The sequence below is a fragment of the Suncus etruscus genome, chromosome X, assembly GCF_024139225.1.
Source record: "Suncus etruscus isolate mSunEtr1 chromosome X, mSunEtr1.pri.cur, whole genome shotgun sequence".
Lineage (NCBI taxonomy): Eukaryota > Metazoa > Chordata > Mammalia > Eulipotyphla > Soricidae > Suncus > Suncus etruscus.
Window position 1 is genome coordinate 14,484,070 of NC_064868.1, and position 22,137 is coordinate 14,506,206.

Below are 22,137 nucleotides of genomic sequence, written 5' to 3' on the forward strand. Positions count from 1 at the left end.
CCTTTCACTATAATTGGTTATTTCTGTATCTTCTTTGGGAAAATATTCAGATCCTTAACCATTTACCATAATTTGTGTTTTGTAATTTTTGTTTGTTTTTACTATCAGTTGTATGACATCCTGTGTGTTTTGGGTATTAAACCTTTTCTTTTTTTTTTTTTTGCAACCATATGATTTGTAACTGTTTTCTCCCATTCCTTGGATTGTCTTTTCATTTTATAGATTATTTCCTTTCTATACAATAGCTTTTTCTTTGGATTTTCTACTTGTTTATTTTATCTCAAATTAAAAATCACTGCCAACAGTGATGAAGAAGATAATATAGTGGGTATTGGATAGTATAGTGGGTTCACAGCCAGGGTTAAATTTCTAGGAACTCATGTGGTTTCCCAAGCTCCAGGAGTGATCCCTAAGCTAAGAGGCTGGAGGAAACCTGGAGCACTTCCAGTTGTGGCACAAAAACCAAAATCAAGTCAAAGCTCAGACCAATCATTCTTTTTTTTTAAAATTATGTGAACAATGATGCAAAGAAAGAGGACAAGGTAAAGTTATAGTGAAAGGACAATCACCCAAAAACAGAGTTCTCAGAAGAAATCCCCCTGCTCACACCTTAATTTTGAACGTACAGTCTAAGAACATTAAGAAAAATAAAACAGAACCCATGTACAATTACTTTGTACATCAAGACCCCAGATTGTAGTACATATAACATTTCTTAGTAGTACACAAAGCAACCTAAAGCCATAAAATTTGTGTAACTCCTTAAACTTGAAAGCATAGTAGTTTTTTACATTTCCATGCACATGCATATTAGTGTTTTTTGTAGGGGTCCTCAAACTTTTTAAACAGTGGGCCAGTTCACTGTCCCTCAGACCATTGGAGGGTCTGACTATAGTAAAAACAAAACTTATGAATGAATTCTTATGCACAGTGCATATATCTTATTTTGCAATGAAGAAACAAAAGATACAAATACAATAGGTGGCCTGCGGGCCATAGTTTGAGGGCCACTGGTTTAGAGTCAAAGGAGCACAGTAAAAACTGTGTTAGAGTGGCAATTATCATTTGCATAGGCCCACCAAAATATGGGGGACATGGAAAGGAAAAGCCTTGGACTAAATACAAGGAGACCGTATCCCTGAAGTTTCCTGGCATAAGACCAACTCTAGGCTCCAGGCAAACTAGTTTGTCCAATCCAGGTCATTGTCTGTAGTGCCAATACAGTTTTATTTTTCACACAGTCTCTGTTGTTGGTATCATGTTTCTGTATTGAAGATTCTGGAATCTGTATATCCTACATTGAAGTCAGGGTCAATCATTCTTACCCTCCTCCATCTATTCCTTTTCTGCAGAAAATTTATGGTTTCAGGTCTTAAATTTACATATATAATCCATTAGAATTAAATGCTGCATATTATTTAATGATCAAAAATCATTATTTGGGACATGGATATCCAGTTGTCCCAATACCATTTAGTATAATGGTAAAAAATATACCCTACTTTGTAGTGTTACATTCTTGTCAAAGATTAATGTATATGTAGGTTTTAATTTTATATAGACTATTGATCTATTGCTTTATTTTTATTTATATACTTAATATTTTAACATAGTTTAATTTATTGTTTATAATTTTTCAAATTAGTTTGAAAAACAGAAAATATGATGTCACTAGCTTTTGTTTTAGTTTTTTGGGGGGTTGATTTTTGGTTCAGTTCTGCTCAGAGGTTACTTCTGGCTCAGTGTTCTGAGATCATTCCTGGCTGGCTCAGAGGACTAAGAGTACCATAAATAAAACCAGGTAATATGAATTCAAGACAAGTGCTCTAGCTACTGTTCTATCTTTCTGGCCCATAGACTTGTTATTTATTCCTAAAATTGCTTTAGCTATTTGTGATGTCAAAAAATTTAGAAGAGTTCTATTTCTGGAAAAATATCATTGGAATCTTGAGAGATAGGAATTGCTTTGAATATGTAGACTTCTGGGGCCAGTATAGACATTTTTAACAATATTAATTTGAAAAGAAAATAATGTAATTTTTGTCTTCAATTTTTTTTTTGGTTTTTGGGCCACACCTGGTGATGGTCAGTTGTTACTCCTGGCTATGTACTCAGAAATCACTCCTGGCTCAGGCGACCCTATGGAGATTGAACTCAAGGTCTGTCGTGAGCAGCCAATTGCAAGGCAAACACCCTACCACTGTGCTATTACTCTGGCACTTGTCTTCAATTTTTAATAATTTTCACTGCAAAATATTTAACTCTTTGATTAAATTTATTTCTAATATTTTACTTTTTTCGTGCAGTTGTTAATTTCTTTTCTACATAGTTTATTTTTAGTGTGTATAAATTCCATATTTTGTATATTTTGTTCTTGATATGCTGTTAAACTTGCTAGTATTTTGTTCAGAATATTTATTCTACATTCACTAGGAATGCTGACTTGTAGTTTTCTTGGCGTGCTCTTACCTGACTTTAGTATGAAAGTAATGCAAGTGCCACAAAATGAGTTTAGGAGTGTTCCCTCTTCTTAAATGTTTCTGGAAAATTTTAAGAAAGATTTGGCATTTATTTGCCTTCCAATGTGTAGCAGAATTTATTTATGAAGTCAATTTGCTCTGGGTTTTTTTGGGGGAAAACTCTGATTACTTCTTCAATCTCCTTACTTATTAGTCTGCTCAGATTTTCTATTTCTTCATAATTATCTTGGCAGGCCACACATTTCCAGGAATCTATTCACATCATTAGGGTCATCCAATTTGTTCTCATAGAAATGTTGATAGTATTCTCATAATTCTCTGAACCTCTGTGGCATCAGCTACAATGATCTGTCATTTATTTATAATTGTATTTGAGCTCCCTCTCACTTTTTTCATGGTAGGTCTAGATATAGGTTTGTTGATTTTACCTGTCTTTTGAAAAAAGTAATTCCTTTTTATATAATAACTTTATATAAGCACCATGGTTACAAAATTGCTCATGACTAAGTTTCAGTCATACAATATACACCACTTTTCACCAGTGCACATTTGAAAAAATAATTCTTAGCTTTATTAATTTTCTTTGTTGCTCTTGTCTCTAATTCATTAACTAACGCTTTAATATTTATTATTTTCTTTGTTCTATTAACTCTGCCTAGCATGTTCTGTTTTATTTCAGTTCTTTGTTGTTGTTGTTATTTTTTTCCACACTCAGTGATGCTCAGTAGTTGCTCCTGGCAGTGCTCAGATGATAATATAGGACGCCAAGGATCAAACCTGGGTCTGTTGTGTGCAAGGAAAGTACTCTAATTAATGTATGCTCTGTTCCCTGATTTCACTCATTTATAGTATAAATGTAGGATGAATATATATCATCTATCTATATATCTATCTATCATCTATCTATATCTACCAATCCATCCATTATTCCATCCATCCATCCATCCATCTATTTATCTATTATCTGTCTAGTTTGTTTTAGTTTAGGATGATACAAAAGACTAGCAGAAAACAGAAGAGAACATACATATAAATTTTTCCAAAGAACACCAGGATTTTTGTTTGGTACCTTCATAAAATTCATCAGAATAATGAACAGAATCTCTTCAAAACACTATGGACAATTACATCTTTAAAGTATATTCAGGGCCAGAGTGATATTACAGCTGGTAAGGCACTTGCCTTGCAAGTGGCCAACCTGGATTCAATCCCCAGCATCCTTATGGTCCCCTGAACACCATCAGGAATAATTCCTAAGTTCAGAACTAGGAATAATTTCTGAGCATCACCATGGCCCCCAAACAAACAAAAGTACACTGGGAATTTTATTTCTGTAGTAAAGATAAATTGTTACAGAGTTTTTAACTTCCTAATCATTATTTGTACTTGCATTCAGCATTTCATTGTCACGAGGCTTAGGCTTCCTATCATTTCCAGTCCATCCCATCTCCCTATTTCTAAGACTAATTGGAGATGGGAAGGGGCTCCATGTCTTGTGATCAACAGACCCTCTTCTCAGAGCACCTACTACAAAGAAGGAAGGGATACTCATAACACTCAGAAAAATTTCTGCTTCTCTGGTGTTCCTAGACTTGGCTTCAGAGGGATCACAAATGTTAGAAAGGTGCAAGTACTTGCTCACAAGAGAAACGTCCTCCAGCTTTCTGGCAACAAGCAGAAAAAGGGGCCTCCATTCTTATCTCCCCCCCCCCCGCCCCATGACTCAGATGCTATCTCAAAAGAATCATTTTACTAATATCCATCTCTTTCATGCATGAAATAAGTAGCAACTTCTCATTTCAGGGAAGAATTCTGTAGACGTGTCAACTGGTGAATTACAAATATCCAAGTGATTGCATCTGAAAAGGATCAGTTTGAATGAAGTTAGTCAAAAAGAATTATCTCTTTCATATGTGGGAGAAAAGGAATCTTTGGAGGGGGAAATTAAATTTCCAAAGGTAGTAGAAAGAAAGAGCAGGCGAACTGGTCTTCAGCAGGAAGTTTGATAGTGGGGTAGGAGTAGGTATAAGTTAGTGAAGGGAACATAAGGACAGTGTATAATGGGGAGAAACTGGTGACTTTGGTGGAGAGAAGTTGATACTATCAAAGGGCCTGATGTTGGAATATTGTCTGTCTGAAACAACAAATAACTTTGTAACTGTAATTCACAATGATTATGATAAAAATATTTTTTAAAAATCAAAATGATGTCAAATGCAATGGTTCCCAAATTTAATTGGGCCTACTATGCTCTTTTCAGGAAAAATGACACCACTTCCCTAGAAAGCTACCTTTGTACAATAAACACTCTGAAAGTGTGTTTCATTTTTACCAACCTGAATGGTTGTTTTACCCTCCCCCCACCATGGGGCCCTTATGGCCCATTTTGGGAAAGACTTCTAGAAGAAGATTTGACTAGTCCTGACCTAATGTGTTATTTTAATGCAACCCTGTTCAATTGTGCACATATTTCCTTTGGCTACTTTCACACTAGAATGACAAAGTAGCATTGCTAAGTGGTTGAGTTGTGGCAGAGATGCATTGTCTGTAGAAATTAAAATATTTACTAAGTGATCTTCTACAGAAAAGATTTGTTGAGCAGGCCTAGAAACTCAGAGCTGGTACAGTAAGAGGAAAATATATATAATGTATTATAATATTATTATAATATAAATTATATTATAATATATAAATGTGTATATTTATGTATAAATATATATTATATACTATACTAGCAGTACCATTGGTCCTGACCCTTTATTAATTTTTAAATTATCTTTCATAAAAACATCGTAAATTACAAAATAGATGATGGATTTTTAGGCATATAATTTTCCAACAAGAATCCCTTCAGCAGTGTCCACTTTCATCTACCAATGTCCCTAGTGTCCCTTCCACTCCCCAGCCTGCCTATATGGCAGATACTTTTATGTTTTTTCCTTGACTGTGGTTTTTAATAATGCTACTGAGAGCGGTTCATGCCTATGATGCATGCCTCTTTCAGCACTCAGTTCTTCTCCAGAGTGACCACTGGCTTCCATCATTGTTACAATAGTCCCTTCCCTGACTGATCACCCTTCCCTCACAGTGGCAATGAAATCAAATATCTTTTGGTGAGAAAATTCAGCCATAACAGGTCATAGCCACTGCTGGAGACAACCCTCCCTCTGTTCAAGTCCTTAATTGCAAACGTCACTTGAGAAATAATTTTTAAAAAGGGGGGAGGTTGGGAGGTGAGGAGCTGAGGGCTAAATAAAAAGCCTGATGCGGCCTTCTCGGAAACATGAATGATGAACAATTCCTGTTAGAGCCCTTCTTTTCTGTGAATTTCCCTGTACTGTCTATCCCCTTATATGAAAAAGAACAATCTAGAAGAAAGGGGCTTAGAAGGTCAACAAGAATTCCTTTCCTCTCAGCAATTCTTTATTGTCAACAAGCCAAATGTAAGAAGGGTTGGTGCATATCAAGAGGTAAAGTAAAAACCATAGAGGATATGAGGACAGGAATGAGAAGTACCAAAACTAACCCTCAATATCAGGGGAAAGGAAAATCTACTGTGATTTTCATATATCATTTCTTCTTTTTTAGGCTAGAACAAAACACACATCCATGTCAGATAACTGTGACACAGCTGTGACATGTCACATAACTATGTCACCTAACTGAGTTATTTCATTGATTCTTCAGAAAGTTAAATGTACCTAAAAACTTCCATTATGCCATCAATAGATTAACTTATGGGCCAAGAATTTAAATGGTTTTGTTTTTCTCTATTGAGAATGGCATTACATAGCAAAAATGGAAAACAAAGACAAACTGAAAGAGAGATGAGAACAAGGAGTATCCTCAGATCTTAAGACTTTTGGGAGCACTTTGCAAGCACCTTTGAGAATACCTTTTTGAGCACCTACCCTCTCTTTGAGCAATGGGCCTCCGATTGTATGGAGCTGATTATGCAGCTCAACTTTCGAGATTAAAAGGTCCTTTTGAGCCCGGGCGGTGGCGCTAAAGGTAAGGTGCCTGCCTTGCCTGCGCTAGCCTTGGACTGACCGTGGTTCGATCCCCCGGTGTCCCATATGGTCCCCCAAGCCAGGAGCGACTTCTGAGCACATAGCCAGGAGTAACCCCTGAGCATCACCGGGTATGGCCCAAAAACCAAAAAAAAAAAAAAAAAAGGTCCTTTTGAGGGGGTTGGAATGATAGCACAGTGAGAAGGGCACTTGCCTTGCATACAGCCAACCAAGTTCGATCTCATGTGGCAACCCATAGAGTCCCCCAAATCTGCCAAGAGTGATTTCTGAGTGCAGAGCCCGGAGTAATCCCTGAGTACCTCTGTTGTGGCTCAAAACCAAACCAAACCAAAACAAAAACATAGTCCTTTTTGCTGGTTTGTTTTTATTTCAGTCACTTGGGTTGCTGTGTGCAAGGCAAATGCCCTCCCTGCTGTGCAATTGCTTGGGCTTTGACAATCTCTCCCAGGGCTTTCCAGTATGAATCTCTCTTGCCAAACCTGTGCTCCAGGAGCATTGAATAGCACAGTCCATGCCACAAACACGTGGCATGGCTGCTGTCCACTGGCACCCATCCGAGTGCCCACTGGCACAAAAAGCACCCCCCTTTTCTATAATTCTTGCGAGTGAAGAGGCTGATTCCCAGAAGTTGGCCATCGATAACAAGGGTGAATTCAGGCTCTGGAAAACAGTGCAGGCTAAGGGCTTGGCAGGGAAATACTGTTTCCTCCCCAAGTAGAAACGGAGAGCCAAGCCCCTTTCCAGCCCCCTTGTCCCCCTGTGCATAAATGTGCACAATCCTGGATAGGCACCTGCCACAAAGGTGATTCTGTGTCCTCTTAAGTTCAGCCAAGTGTCTTGGCAGCAAATACTCACAGCCCCCCACTTGGGATCTGGCATAGGCTCGAGATTTCTGTTTGTGCCCCTGCTTTAGGTGAGGACATCGAAATTGCTCTCTGCAGAAAGAAGAGTTCCAAAGGCCTGTGGAAAGGACCAACAGGAGAAAGGCAGCCCCAAGCAAGGATTTCAATTACAGGCTGGGATTAAAATTTAGCGAGCCAGGTGCTTTTCTTTGGCATCGGTTGCTGTTCCTGTGAGCTGAATGGACTTTGTGACCCACCTCCTGCTTATCCCGGGTAGAGGGGATGCCACATTAAAAACTTAGAGAAGAAATAGCTGACCTCATGCACTGCCTAAGTCCTTACAGCTCTGACCCAGTAGGCATGTTCCAACTGTTGGAATAACTAAGGTGCTTCATATGCTGACAAACCTTTCAGCTACTTTGGCTTGCTCAACCCTGAAGCCAAGTGTTGCCGGCCTTTGAGAATGAAGGCCAGATTGAATCAGCCGGATTCGAGAGCAAATGCACAAAGGAAAGAGGCTCTGTTTCTGGAGCAGTTTGCCTCACCCAGATCTTCATGCCCTATGCCGAGTTCCATCTGGAGTGACAGTGTCATTTCTGAGCCTTCCTGTTCAAAGCCCTTCCATCAACTCTGCAAACTTCCCTTCCAGCTGGGAGCAGTGATTATTAACCCAGCAGACAGGCGCTCTGTCAGATTCGCAAGAAAACAAATCTGCTTCAATGAAGGGAATAAACAGTGCCTAATGTTCAGCCTAGGAAGTTTTTGCATTGATGCGACATAATTACCTTTCATTTCATATAATGATACTATCACGTTGACTTTGTTCCTCCAATTCCAAAATTATAATATACTTCCTTCCCCACAACTGGATGCTCAGGATACTAAGGAGCTTGATTAGCTAAATGGCATTTCCTCTTGCCATAAGACAATCATTTGCAGTTTTTTTTCCAGAATTCATTATATATACTTGGAAGCCACATATTTTGGGAATGTTTCATCAAATACAAAACTGTGAGGCAAATGCCTCTTCTTATATTAAGCCAATTCTGAACTCCTTGGATATTTACAATCTCAAAAAAAAAGGACAGAACAGCCATTCTCAAATAGATATCTCATTTCTTCTATTGACATGACTGTTAATTTCCACAAAGACCTGCATGTTTATGACCAGAAACAAAGAATAACAACTTGCCTACACTCTCAAATATCATGTTCCTCTGTTGGATATGCATTTAAAAGGAAAAGTTGGTGGCTTGGGGATGAGGCTGAGCAAAGCATGTGCCTCATATGCACAAGACCCTAAGTTGGACTCCCAGCTCTAACAAAAGAATAAGTTGATAAAGGAAGAAATTTACATCTGTTCCCAATATGTAGACTATGTCTACATCCAACTTGATAACTAGACTTTTCTTGATTGAAAACAATTATTTTTTTTTGAGAAAGAGAAGTTTAAGGGGTCCTATCCACAGAATAAAAATAAGACTGATGAAATCTTGGAGGTAAAAATCACCCCCCCCACATAATTCTAGAAGAGAATTCACTGTTTTTACCCTCTTTGGGTTCTATGTCTTAAATGAGACAAACGCCCAGCAGAATATGGTCTGCAGCATGCTTTCACAAAGCAGACACAAGACAAGTATTTCCCATTCTCTGCTGACAGAATCCTTTCCCATCTTCTGCTACAGTTAACACAAAAGGGTGCAGAGCACTCAAACTGTGCATTTCTTCAGCTTCTTTTTTCCCTAGAATTGGATGAGCCAAAACTGCACTTCACATTGACCACTTAATTGACTGACAGTTGGAAATAACTAAACTTTCCCCCAACTTTTCCCTGTGAGGGTCAAGTTGGAGAACAAAGCAGAAGTTTCTACATCTCATTACTGATCTCCATTATTCAGGTTCAGAATTGAGTTCTTCTGCATTAGGACAAGAGTGACTCAGTATAATTGCTCACTATGGGAATTGCTTGGAGAGTAACAGACTAGTGGGGATTATCCAACCCACATACAGGGCTACAATTTTAGAGGTTCACTGGATGAAGGGTGGGGCAGAAGGCCAATAGGGCAAAGAAGAGAAACAAAGCCTCTGAACTTTAGAAAATCAGGGCATGTGGTTTGGAAGTGACCCCTCACTTTCCTCTTCCCTTCTATGCTTCTCCCCACATTCAAACTTGATTTGTCATAATTACTGGCTAGTGATTTAATATTTATTTGGTGGATGCTTTAATTTCTGTTGCAGTTCTACAAAACTCAAGCTCTGGATTTCTGAGGCACACTATTTTAGCATTAAATTCCCATCATCTACACTCAAACAAGCAAGATCTTATTACTACTTAACTCCAATATTAAAAATATGGGACCTGAGGTATGACCTATTCGCTATCTATTAAACATATTTGTATTTCTGATGAGGTTAAGGAAATATGTAGCTAAGTTGAGAATGACAGCTGGCCACTCACATATGCTGCCTGTGATAATGTATCTTCACCCCCCTAAAGAGACTGGATTTATTCCTTCTTAGGGTTCCTATTATATCTAAAGTGCATTCTGTTATCGTACTTATTACTTCCACCACAGTAAAATCCTTGGAGGGAAGAACTTGTCTTGCTCATGTTGGATATTTTCAGCTTTTAGTGGTGCTCAATAAATAATGGAGGGATAAATGTTGGACATGGCCCAGGGGAGCTTTAGAAGGTAGCACATGCCCAATCAAGTTGAGCAGTCACAGATCTAAGGATACTGAGTATGGGTGGATAGCAAGGACAGGTGAGGGTAAGCTGATTGTAGGGGGAACAGTAGCGACAGTGAGGGCGAGCTGAGCTGAGCACATATTATGAACTGAAACCCACACCAGAGACAATAAACCATGAAGGACTGAAGATGCAGTATAAACACTATTCCAGCAAGCTAGAGGATATGGAGATTGAAATCTTCGTGAACTCCCAGCTTGCTTCATTTCTTTTTGGGGGCACAGCTGGTGATGCTCAGGGCTTCTCAGGGATCACACCCAGAGGTGCTCAGAGGACCCATATGATATGCTGGGAATCAAGTCCAGATTGGTCGTGTATATGGCAAGTGCCCTATACTCTGTATTATCCTTGCAGCACTCCTCCCCAGGTTTCGTAGCAGAAATGAGATTCCTCTAATGTAATTTCACAACCTCATATATCAGTTGTCAAGATCAAATGAAATCTGATGTCTTTCAAACACATCTTAGACTTTGATATTCTGCCAAATAGTTGCCTCAACTTGTGTTATCCAAATCAGAGCACTTTAAAGACAAAAAGAATTATCTTTAAACAGTATCTGTGTTTGAAAAAAAAGACACATTTAAAAAGACCCTCTCTCAGGCAAGCATATCTGGTTATATGGTCACTCAACTATATCTGTATCTACCACACTATATATAGTCCATGCCTATAGCCCACCAAGAGCTGCACTAATATTTAGATTCATGTCCAGACTATACCAGTTTCTACACCTAAACCTATTGTTGATATTGTTTCTATAAATCTTATCTTTCCATCAAGCTCTCCTTTTCACATGCATTTCTTACCTCAGGAAAAAGAAGACACACCTTTTCTTGGGTCTCTTTCTTTTCCTTCAAGTTCTCTCTTTTCTACTTCTGCTCTCTACTCTATTCATCTTTCTTAAGTAGTACTAATGAGAAAGTAAGAAAATTTTCATTTTGCCCCTGTCATGTTTATTATTCAATTCTTTCTCCTCCACTCTCTCACGCTCTCTCTCATTCTCCCTCCCACCCTCCCCCTCTCTCTAGTCTACCTCCACACTCCTCCAATCACTGCCAGTTGAATTTATATAGAGAAAGCTAGAGATTTATAGAGTTGATAGAGAGAAAGAAAGAGGTCCTTCAACAATTACCTCCACCATGTTTGTACCCTGATCTTGGATTTCCTTACCTTCCAAACTGTTACAAATTTATTCTCTATTTAAGACCCATAGACTGCAGTATCTTATAGCAATGTAAAAGGTCAAAAGCATCCAGGCATGAGGATTTTTTTATTGCTCTTCAAATAGTTTTTCAGAATATTCCAATATGGAGAACCACCAGTTTGCAGATAACACAATGTCCATGAATACACATAATGACATTTCTGATTGCTTTGAACCCTGCAGATCTGTAAGCCTTTATTTAAAAAAAAAAAAGCCCTACTAGTTTGGTATTCAATCCGACCCTGAATAATTGGGGACAGGAGTGGGAAGATGAAATCTGAACATATTCTGAACACTGTGGGCCACATTTTAATGACAGAAGCACCTCATTATTCAGCTATTAGATTTCAACTTTGATTATGCAAAATTTCTCCCATATTTTGTCCATCACAGGAAAGTAGCTTTGTTTCCATAAAAACAATTGTCTGATGTAGGCTATTGTCTAAATCCTAGCCAGGATTCTACTTTATTTTTAATAAAAAAGAGGTCCTATCATGTCTTTCAAACAGACTATATAAAAGAGTGAAAAATTAAATGTAAAGGTGCTAATTACAAACCATAGATAATTTTCAGATTGTTCTTTTAACTCCTGAAAGGAATAAGTACAGATACGCCTGCTACTGACAAACCTGAGCTCCCTGGAAATGCTGGTAATTAGAGAACCTTTTGGTAATGGACATTACTCAGTGGGTAGGAAAAAAAACCATCAGAATGATTTTCATTATTTACCTAAAAAAGTCATTAGTGATAAAGAAAGAACAAACATTTTGCAGAGAAGTTTGGCTCCAGACATCTTAAAACAAAGTCTTTAAGAGAACTGTGGAAACTTCCTCTTCAAGTAAACATGTCCCACAGATTTGGAAAAGTGACACTGGGAACTAGTTTTCAAATGTGTCATTTAGCACCAGCTCAGGCTTCTCTATTAAACTACAGATGAGCTGCTCCATGTTTTAAGAGCTGGCATAGGGCCAGTGTAAATGTTAAAGGAGACACCTGGTCTGGCCTTTACAAATGTCAATGACTCCAACGGAAATGCATGGAAGGAGAGTGAATGAAAAGGGGGGCTGTTTCAAAAGGGGAGGTTTCTGCATATTGATCCAATGGCCTGAAATAAATGAGAACCCAAACTTATTTTAATTGGAGAAGTCTGAGATATATTTTCATAAATTCATAAACCTTAGCTTTTAAAAATCACTTCTTTGCAGAAATGGTTGTCTTGAGTCAAAACATGGAGACCACCTCAAATGAACGAATGCTAGAAATCTATATCTATGATACAATATAAATGAGACAATACTTCAAAAATCATCTTTCTAGCAGCATAAAGGATTTGGGACTATTCCAAATGGAGCAATCCAGAATGTAATCAAAGTGATTGACCTTTCTTCTAGTCTACTGGCTTTCTGGGCAATTTTGCTGCCCCTGTCAGCTTCTCTATGAGCACATCTTTGGGGGAAGACTTGAAGAATGGGTTATATTCAAATTCAACTGGAAACTTTCTAAAATGACCCAGAATCAAATCCTTGACTAATAAAATGTGCTCTGAAGTGGGGGCGGATGTTATATCTCTTCTACAATTCTAGCAAGAGGAGAGATTTAGCTGATAGAGACTGGAGATGAGCCCAAACACGGGAGTTTGGTCTCTTGCAATTCTAATATAGAGGTGCTAGAAATCCAAAGAATAAAACCCCAAAAAATTTTTGACATGCTTGTTTTTATCAAAATTCTCCCTCTCTTTATAACAATAAAGTTTGTTGATCTATCACTATTTATCTGGAACAAGATGCAGTCTGTGGTGTGAATATTTTTTCCCCATTGAACACCTGAATTTCTGTTCAGTGGTATTAGGCAAAGTCCAACCATGCTTCCTGATTTCAAATAGATTTCATTAATTTCTCATAATTAAGAATAATTCCTTTAGCCAAGTGGTCCCAAGTGGTCTCAGGTGCATTGATGATGTTAAAGAAGGCCAAAACTAGATATCCAAACCAAAGTCAACAACAATGAAATCATGAGACCTGAACTTTAACAATCAAAACTTAAAATGGGTCTGTTAGCTGGCAGGCTGGGGGCAGATGTGGTAGTATAGGATGCACTCTGGAAACAATAATAGAGGGAGAGGGAGATTGACACTAGTGATGGGACTGGCCCTGATACTTTGTACATCTGAAACCCAAGAACTTTGTTCATGAAGAACTTTGTAACTCACACTAGTTTCAACAGATTTTAAAAATAAAATAAGTATAGTTCATTTAGGTTGAAAAAAGTATGTAGGGTGAATCATTACTCTTTTGGGCAAGTGCAATATAAGCACTTTTCTCATATAGCTACACTAAACAGAGTACTACAACTCTGTGTAAATCAGTATTGTATCTACTTTTTGAGGAAGCACCTAAAAAGATAAATATAGAATTACCATATGACCTAGCAGCTCCACTCCTAGAAACTCAGAAATAAAAGCTACAAGAATGTACTGAGATACTTGTACACCAAAGATAACAGTATTACAAGAGCCAAAACAACCCAAATATCCCCAGATATAAGAATGGATAACAAATATAGTACATCCACATAATATAATATTATTGTATTAAAAAAGGAATGAAATTCCAATATGTGCTATGACATGTGTGAATATTGAGGGTATTATGTTATATAAAACAATCTAGATACAAGCAAATGATCGATGCTTTCACATATAGCAAAAACTCCAGGGATGGGGATAGAAGGAATGAGGGATTATTTAAGGGGTAGAAAGTTTCTGTTGAGAAAGATGAAAAAGGGGCTGAAGAGATAGCACAGCGGTAAGACGTTTGCCTTAGATGCAGAAGGATGATGGTTCAAATCCCAGCATCCCATATGGTCCCTCGAGCCTGCCAGGAGCGATTTCTGAGCATAGAGCCAGGAGTAGCCCCTGAGCACTGCTGGATGTGATCCAAAAACCAAAAAAAAAGATGAAAAGTTATGGAAATAGACAATAATGATGGTACAGATTTTATGTCATTAATATAGCAAATCACACTTAAAATTGATAAAATAAAAAATAACTTTAAAATACCATTATAAATATAAACAAATCAAAGGAAAACGGAGGACCATTCAAATCTACAAGCTCAGTCAAAGGTACCAGGATAAACTTTTGAAAGAACCCATTTGTCATCTATTTGTGTAGATGTTTCTTCTAGCTCATGAGCCAATGATGCTTTTATCTTGACTATTTCTGGAAGCTTTTCATTTCAATTACAAATTCTTGGTTTTAGGGACACACCCAGCTCTACTCAGGGCTCCATATGGCATGCCTGGTATTTAACCCTGGTCAATTGTGTGCAAGGTACACAATTGGCTGCTCTGGTTCATTTTCTAGCTCTGAAATGATTCCCCTCTCAAAGAAATATCAATTACTGGTTTCAGAGAGTGAACATGGTGGCTGGGATGTACTGAGAATCACTTTGGCTCTGGCCAGGCTAACAGTGGAAGAAAGTCAACTGCAAAGACAGTACTATCCAACAACAAAGCAACCTCAGGTTCAACATGCAGGAAATGCAGTGGACTGAGCCCCTTGAGTGATGATGACCTCTGAACTCTACTCTAACTTTATTCATTCTCCTGAGGATAGAGATCTCACGAGAACCCAGGGTTTTACCATTTAACTCACTTGATGAAGCAGTCTCGGCCATCTCTGTTGGCCATCATTTCCCATCCATAGGGCGGCACCTGGTTCAAGCCCCAGGTTCCTGAGGGAGGCGGCCAGCCTGAAGACTTGGTCCTGTGGCTGGAAGACAAAAGAAAGAAGAACGTTACTACCTGATATCTCTGTCCAAGATGAGGAGGCCAGCAATTAGAATGTTTAGGGACAGCTACCACCCCAGGCATTTTCCTTCTAGAATTTTGCTTCCTTTTGCATAGATACCCTCCAGGTAAGTAAACTTAACTGCATTAATAGGTAAGGGATCCCTACAATGGCTCAAAAAAATAAATAAAAGGCCTTTTCTGAGGCTGCACTGGCCAATTCTGAACAAAAGTGTTGGAAACGTTCCATATTATGCATCTTTGAGGACAGACAGAAGGCTCATTATGCACCGGGAGACTTCAGAACACTTTATAAACATACATCTGGAAATGTTCATTTTTTGGATAGTAAGCAAATCACCTAGCTCCCAAATTTGAAAGAGTAAAAAATGTAAAAATACAAATTTTTCAGTGTCATAACCACATTCCAGTCAAGGTGAGTCAGTCCTAAGACCTTAAGCAAACTTCCGTTTAAAGTTGCATTAAAAATCCAGACATTAACACTGAATTTCCATCACACACCCTTAAGTTTGAGTCATCAGCAAAACAAAACAAAAAGATAAAGAATTTCTAGACATGTGCTTTTCTGCAGCAAAGCCAAGAGAAAAGTGTCTTCTTATGACTAGCATTTGTAAATAGTGGGCAATATGCCCACCTAAACAGGCACCCAGCCCTATTTCTGGAGCCTCATGAACCCTGTCCCAGGACCTGTATAAACACTGTCATGCAGGACACAGACCTACTCACCTCCTAACCCAGCCTAGCTCATATACCTGATCAAAACCCAACACCTTTCAAGGGAAACAAGTCCATTTCCTGTATGTTTTCTGGAAAAGAACTACTTTGCATAGTTTCAACCACCTCTGTGGCTTTCTTCTTTAACTTGCTTTCCTTTTCTCACATTCTTCATAAAGTATGACGGGACCTCAAGAGTTCATAGATTTAGTACAGGTCTGGCAAATTTCAAATGGCCCCTGGGATTATTTCTTGCCCCAGGACTATTTAAAGAAAAGGCCAGGCAACAATTTCTGTTCCTCTTATTTGCACAAAAGTCAGCAGTGGCAATTTCATCTAGTAAAGAATGTGCTGCTTGGATTGTTTCCAAATTCTAGTTATTGTGAATAGTGCTGCGATGAACACAGGAGTGCAGAGGGCTTTTCTCCATTGTGTTTTTGGGCCCCATGGGCATATGTCTAGTAGTTGAATTGATAGGTCATACAGAAGCTCAGTTTTTGGTTATTGGAGGACTATCCATATTGTTTTCCAAAAGAGGCTGAATCAGGCAGCACTGGTTGTTCCTGTTCTCTGTGGTGTGTGCCAGTTTCTGTGATGTGAGATGAGATCTGATGGTTGTTTGGATTTCCATATCCCTGATGATTAACATGGTAAAAAAAACACAAAAATTTACCACCCAGAGGTACTACCAAAAAATTCACAACAATTACTCTCCTAGCTGAGACAATGCCCTGCAGAATGCTGTCTAAGGTAAAACCCAGAACTCAGACCCTGGAAGGGGTGATCACATGCGAATCTTGTATTTTATCTCCAGACTCTACTCAAGACCCCCAAATCAAACACCATATTCTAGGGTAGTATAAAAGATAAGAGCTTCAGGGTCAGAGTGAACTTGGGTGCTTATCCTACAGGAACCAATAATTAGTGTTAAGCAAGAAACTAATCACAGGGTGAAAGTGGGGGTGTTGGGTGCTGGAGATTAGAGAGGGGGGGGTCACTGAAATAATGATGGAGGAAGTGGACACTTTGGTAGTGGGTATGATACTGGAGGCTTTTATGTATGAAATCTTCTCCAAAGAGTTTTGTCAATCATGGTGCCTAAAATAATATTAAAAAGAAAAAGAGAGAGAGAAAAAAAGAAAAAGAGTATAGTATATGTGTATATATGTATATAGATAGACAGACAGATATAGATAGATGATAGATGATAGATAGATAGATAGATAGATAGATAGATAGATAGATAGATAGATAGATATTAGGGTGATGGGTTGGTTGGCAGCAGCTGCAGCACCTAAAATGTGTCTGACATGCAAATTCTGGGCCATTACCTAAGACCAACTAAATCCAGAGGTGATAAGTTTAACTCAACAATCTGTGTTCAGCAAAGTAGTGGCCTCAATTTTGGAGAACTCTTGGAAATAGGGTTTCTGCCCTTTTACTGTGGATGCCTTGAGCAAGTTACTTCCTTGCCTCCTTACACAACTCCATCCCAACTACTCATTTATCAAATGGTAGGAAGAAGACCATGTTGTCAGGAAAGTATTAAGTGAGATTTGGAAAGTACTACATCGCCCATAGCACAGTAAGTGCTAGAAAGTGTCTATTAAATCAAGCCTTGTCTAGACTCTCAAGAGAATATAGGACTTTGGGTGGCTAAACAAGACTATATGGCTTTATTGGTTCTCAACATAGAATAAGGTTGCAAAGCTCAGATTTGCTCCCAGTTTCACAAGCTCAGGGCAAGAAAAGGTGAAAGCAATCCTGTTCCCTCTTCCTAGAAAGGCAGAAGGTGAGAAGTTCAGTTACTGAGGAGATGGAAACAAGGAGCTGTGAGTCCAGTGGTGTGTGTGTGTGTGTGTGTGTGTGTGTGTGTGTGTGTGTGTGTAAGTGAGCTGAAGGCCACAGCTGGACCCTTTCCACCTGTCTCAGATCACTTGAATGTTGGAAAGTTCAACCTGACATCAGGCCTGTGTGAACCACTTTCAAACACTTAGCTCAGCCTTAAAAATAGCGACCTACATTGGCAGGGCTATTTAAGTCACTCCAGAAACTCTCCACCATGGACAGAAACTGCTTCTCTGCTTTGTGCCCCACCCATCTGCCACACACTGAAACTGGCCAGGGCAGAAAAGATCTTTCTACTTTTTTGGAAAGCGAGACCAGACTTCAAGAGTCCCAGCCACTTGCAGGACCTGTACTGCTGGGATGTCTAGCTGTGAGAATCTAGGTCATCTCCTGGCCATGCTCAAAGCTCTGTAGATAACCCTGATGGGAGATAGGCCTCAGGAGGGAGCAGACTTGGAAACCACCTATAACTCACTAAGGGCGCCTGACTGTCCTTAGAAACACACCCCAGTATCAGCGAAAGAGAAGTTATAGGGGATGTGTTGTTAAATCCCAGTTTTGAGTCACATTCAAATCCTGCCACTTACTAACTTGGTGAGTGTGGCACAATGCTCTGTACCTGATTTTTTTTTTGAGTTGGAGAACAGAATGTATCACTCCGCACTTTCCTAAATTGTGCACAGTAGATACTTATTGGACTATCTGGAGACATTTTTGGTTGTCACAACTGAAGTAGGGGTAGCTTATGACACCTAAGCATAGAGATTAGGGATGCTAATGAATGATGCTAAGAATGATCCAGGCAAAATGGTCCTTCCCACTTTGTCTATATAATTTTGTGGGAGTGTGGGTTTTGGGCTACATACTTGGCTGTGCTCAGGGATTACTCCTGGCTCTGTGCTCAGGGATCACTCCTGGCTCTGTGCTCAGGGATCGCTCCTGGTGGCCTTGGGGGAGCATATGGAATGCCAGGGATCAGGTATAGTTCAGCTGCATGCAAGGCTAGTATCTTCCCAGCTATACTGACCCCCAACAATTCTTAGTACTTGGAAATACTTTCTCTTTATAGTTTCAGTCAGAGACTTATTGTGGTAAGTAGAGAATTTGTCTACAGCACAGGGAGTAAGTGCAAATCTGCCATTTGCCAGTAACAGCTTCAAGGGTGGGTGAATTTCTTGGGTTTTCTGTGCTTGAATTTTACATTAACAATGAAATTAACAGTGGTCAGCAGTAATGTCAGGCAGATGAATGAGATACACAGAGTCCAAAGTGCAAGGCTTGACTCCTTGAGAATAGTGCTGGCAAATGAAAGGTTGTGTTATCAGAGAAGGTAATGAAAGTGACTTGAGTATTTGACCTAACTGTTGAAACTTGGGGAAAGATCTCTGAAGCCTCGGGGTATACCACTATGCCTAATAACACCAGCATAAGTATCTTTTGAAGAAGGAACTGGAGCAGTAGTACAGTGGGGAGGGTACTTGGCTTGCACCTAGCTGACCCAGGTTTGATCCCCAGTATCCCAAATGGTTTCTTGAATCTGCCATGAGAGATTCCTGAGTTCAGAGTCAGGAATAACCCCTGAACATTGCCAAATATGGCCCCTAAAGAGAAACAAATAAACAAAAATAAGAGGAAGAAAGTGAGGCACAGAAAAAAAATGCTTCACTCTTCTCATATCCAGTGAGGGAACTTGATTTTCTTCATTGCACAGGGTCTGTGATCTCATTAGAAGGGAGACATTTTTTTTGGCCACACCAGTGATGCTCAGAGATTATTCCTGGCTATATACTCAGAAATCGTTCCTGGTTTGGGGGACCATATGGGATGCTGGGGAATCGAACCATGGTCTGTCCTAGACAAATGCCCTACTGCTTGCACCACTGCTCCCCTAGAAGGGAGATTTTTTAAGGTAAGAACTATGCTACAGAGATTGCTCAAGGAACAGAATTACAAGGGAAGCAAAGTCCACCTAACTACACCCCAAGCAAAGTGCCTGCCAGAGTTATGCAACTAGTTCAGAATTTCCAGGCCTGAATCTCGAATCTTCCTGCTCAGGACTCCTGTTATTTACATGGTGCCATAATGATCATGTCCACCTTGGAGCCTTCTTCTAATATTTAGGACCAGTAGGCAGGGTTAAGCTGAATCCTTTGAACTTGATGTTGAGAAATGTTTACCAAGCCCAGTTCAGATATGAGAAAACCTAAGGCACCTCTATTCAGTAATTCATCCCTGACAACGATGAACATGACACAAATCCAACAAAATAAAATGTGACCCAAACTTGGATCATCCTTTTATCTCTTTGAACTCACAAAGATTACTTGCAGAATAATGAAGTTTCTATGGGATTGCAGCTCGTGTTTCTAAATGTAGTGTATCTTCTTGTTTATTTTGCTCTGCATGGTGGCTGGGTTACAATCCCCAAACTTACATCATGCCTTCCTCCTATCTCGCTTCAAATGCTTTTCAAGCCAAGTATCTTTAAGGTTGCTAGGCACTACAGGTTAGGGTGAAGAAAACAGAGAAAGAGGAAGGAAAATAGGCAAAGAGGCTCCTGCATGGCTTTCTGAAAGGTCTATGTTTAGTAGCAGCTGTTTCTGACTAGATAGGCGTACCTAAAGGGAGCTGGAGACCTTCCTCTCTGCAGATTCCTGGCGCCAGGGCTCACCAGACTCCACTAAATATTAGGCTACAGTGAGGCTGTTTACACAAATATATCTTGAGTGAACTAAGGTCTCATCACCCTCACAACCCAACTCTCTCCATTCAACCTGGCATCAAAGAGAGCAATGACAGGATTTAGGTCTCAAACAGACCTTTATTAGCAGCATGGTAGTAGGGCATGTGTGTGTTCATGAAGAAGAAACATTAAAAAGGCGAACATTGCATCCAAGCTGCTACACAGACAGAAGGTTCTTCTTCAAAGTTTATTGTTTACTTTGTGCTTTGGGAGCCACACTTGGCAGTGACCAGGACTCAGTCCTGGCTCTGTGCTCATAGATCACTGCTTGTAAGCTTGGGCAACCATATAGGGTGCTGGGGATTGAAACTGAGTTGGAAACATACACAGCAAACATTCTACCTGCTATATTAGAGCTCTAGCTCCTCTAAAGTATTTTTTAAGATTCTACTTTTCTTCTGATAAGGAGGACAGAAACAGACAGGAAGGAAAGAAAAGCAAGCTATATAGAAGGAATTTAAATATTAATAGCACACCCCATGTAGGCAGAAACTCCCAAATATATTTCTCACAAAATGGCTTTAGTCAAGCAGAAATGTATTATTAATCAAGAGTTAAACTATGATAAAAGTAATTTGGATGCATATTTTCCTAAGTGACTATAAACATTTTTCTGAGTATTATCATTTGCGTCATTGCATGATTTACCAACCCACAAAATGCAGTGACTTTTGTGATTATATTTCCATGACTTTCAAGACAAACATCTCACTAACCTGTGAATTACTTGTTTCCAATTTGGTATCTAAGAGAATTACTGGGGAAATTTATTTGTGCTAACTCGTTCTCCTTCCCAAATCGTGCAAATATTCTGTAAAAAATCCTGGCCCAGGCTCAAGACATGTTAGGGTGTAAAGTCACAAACCCAGAATCCCCAAACATTGCACTGATGAGTGTAGATAGGAAGTATTGATTGTTTACATAATATATACCACTTGCTGTTCAAGGAACTTAGAACAGATTAGAGGGGGAAATGGTTTGTGAAAACCATGTTCAACAGAAACAGGCAAAAATAAACAACTTCAGTGATTTGGCCCAGATCCTTTCTAGCCATCTAGCATTCAATCTATTACTTCTATATAAAAATATTCTGCTACTTGAAACCTAATTATCCATGGACCCAGGGGGTAAAGTTTGGTGGCAAAAATCACCTGCTTTAGAAGTATGAGGCCAAAAATTCAATCTCCAGTGTCACCCATGTGTGTCAAGTATGGCGCTGCTATTTGCAACCTGCAGCACTGCAGCACTGCAAAAGTGACATCTCCAATGTCTAATAGAGAGGTGTATGAGCTCTGAAACTAGAGCACGAGTATCCAGTGAACACTGTGGCAAAGTGTCTGAGCACCTCAATTGAAGTATGTACCTGGCAGTGAGCACCACAACCAAATATTGGGTGTCAGCAGCAAAACTGAAAATGTGTAAGCCTCACTGAGCACTATGGCCAAGTATAACACAAAAAGCAAAGGTTAGAGCACCACCATCAAGTTTGTCTGAGAACTTGGGACATCTCAACTGTAATAACAAAAAGGAACAGAAGGGACAAAACTCAACTAACTTACTTTCCCTAATTGTATCAATGTTCCACAAATATATTTCCATATCTTTGCTGATGTTGTTCTTTCATTATTTCTTTCCTACTCCACCTTCCATTCCTTACACAATGCTTCTCCAACTTCCAAACCCCCATTAAATACTATCTCTTGCAGAAAGCATTCT

The 22,137-nt window shown here is 39.2% G+C and overlaps 1 protein-coding gene across 1 annotated transcript in view; it reads right to left on the bottom strand.

The window, feature by feature from the left end:
* FRMPD4 (FERM and PDZ domain containing 4) overlaps nt 1-22,137 on the bottom strand; it is a 614,936-nt gene that overhangs the window by 216,631 nt on the left and 376,168 nt on the right. Inside the window, exon 2 of the mRNA XM_049767089.1 lies at nt 14,962-15,078. Coding sequence (XP_049623046.1) covers nt 14,962-15,078 — 117 coding nt within the window. The remainder of the gene's footprint in view (nt 1-14,961; nt 15,079-22,137) is intronic.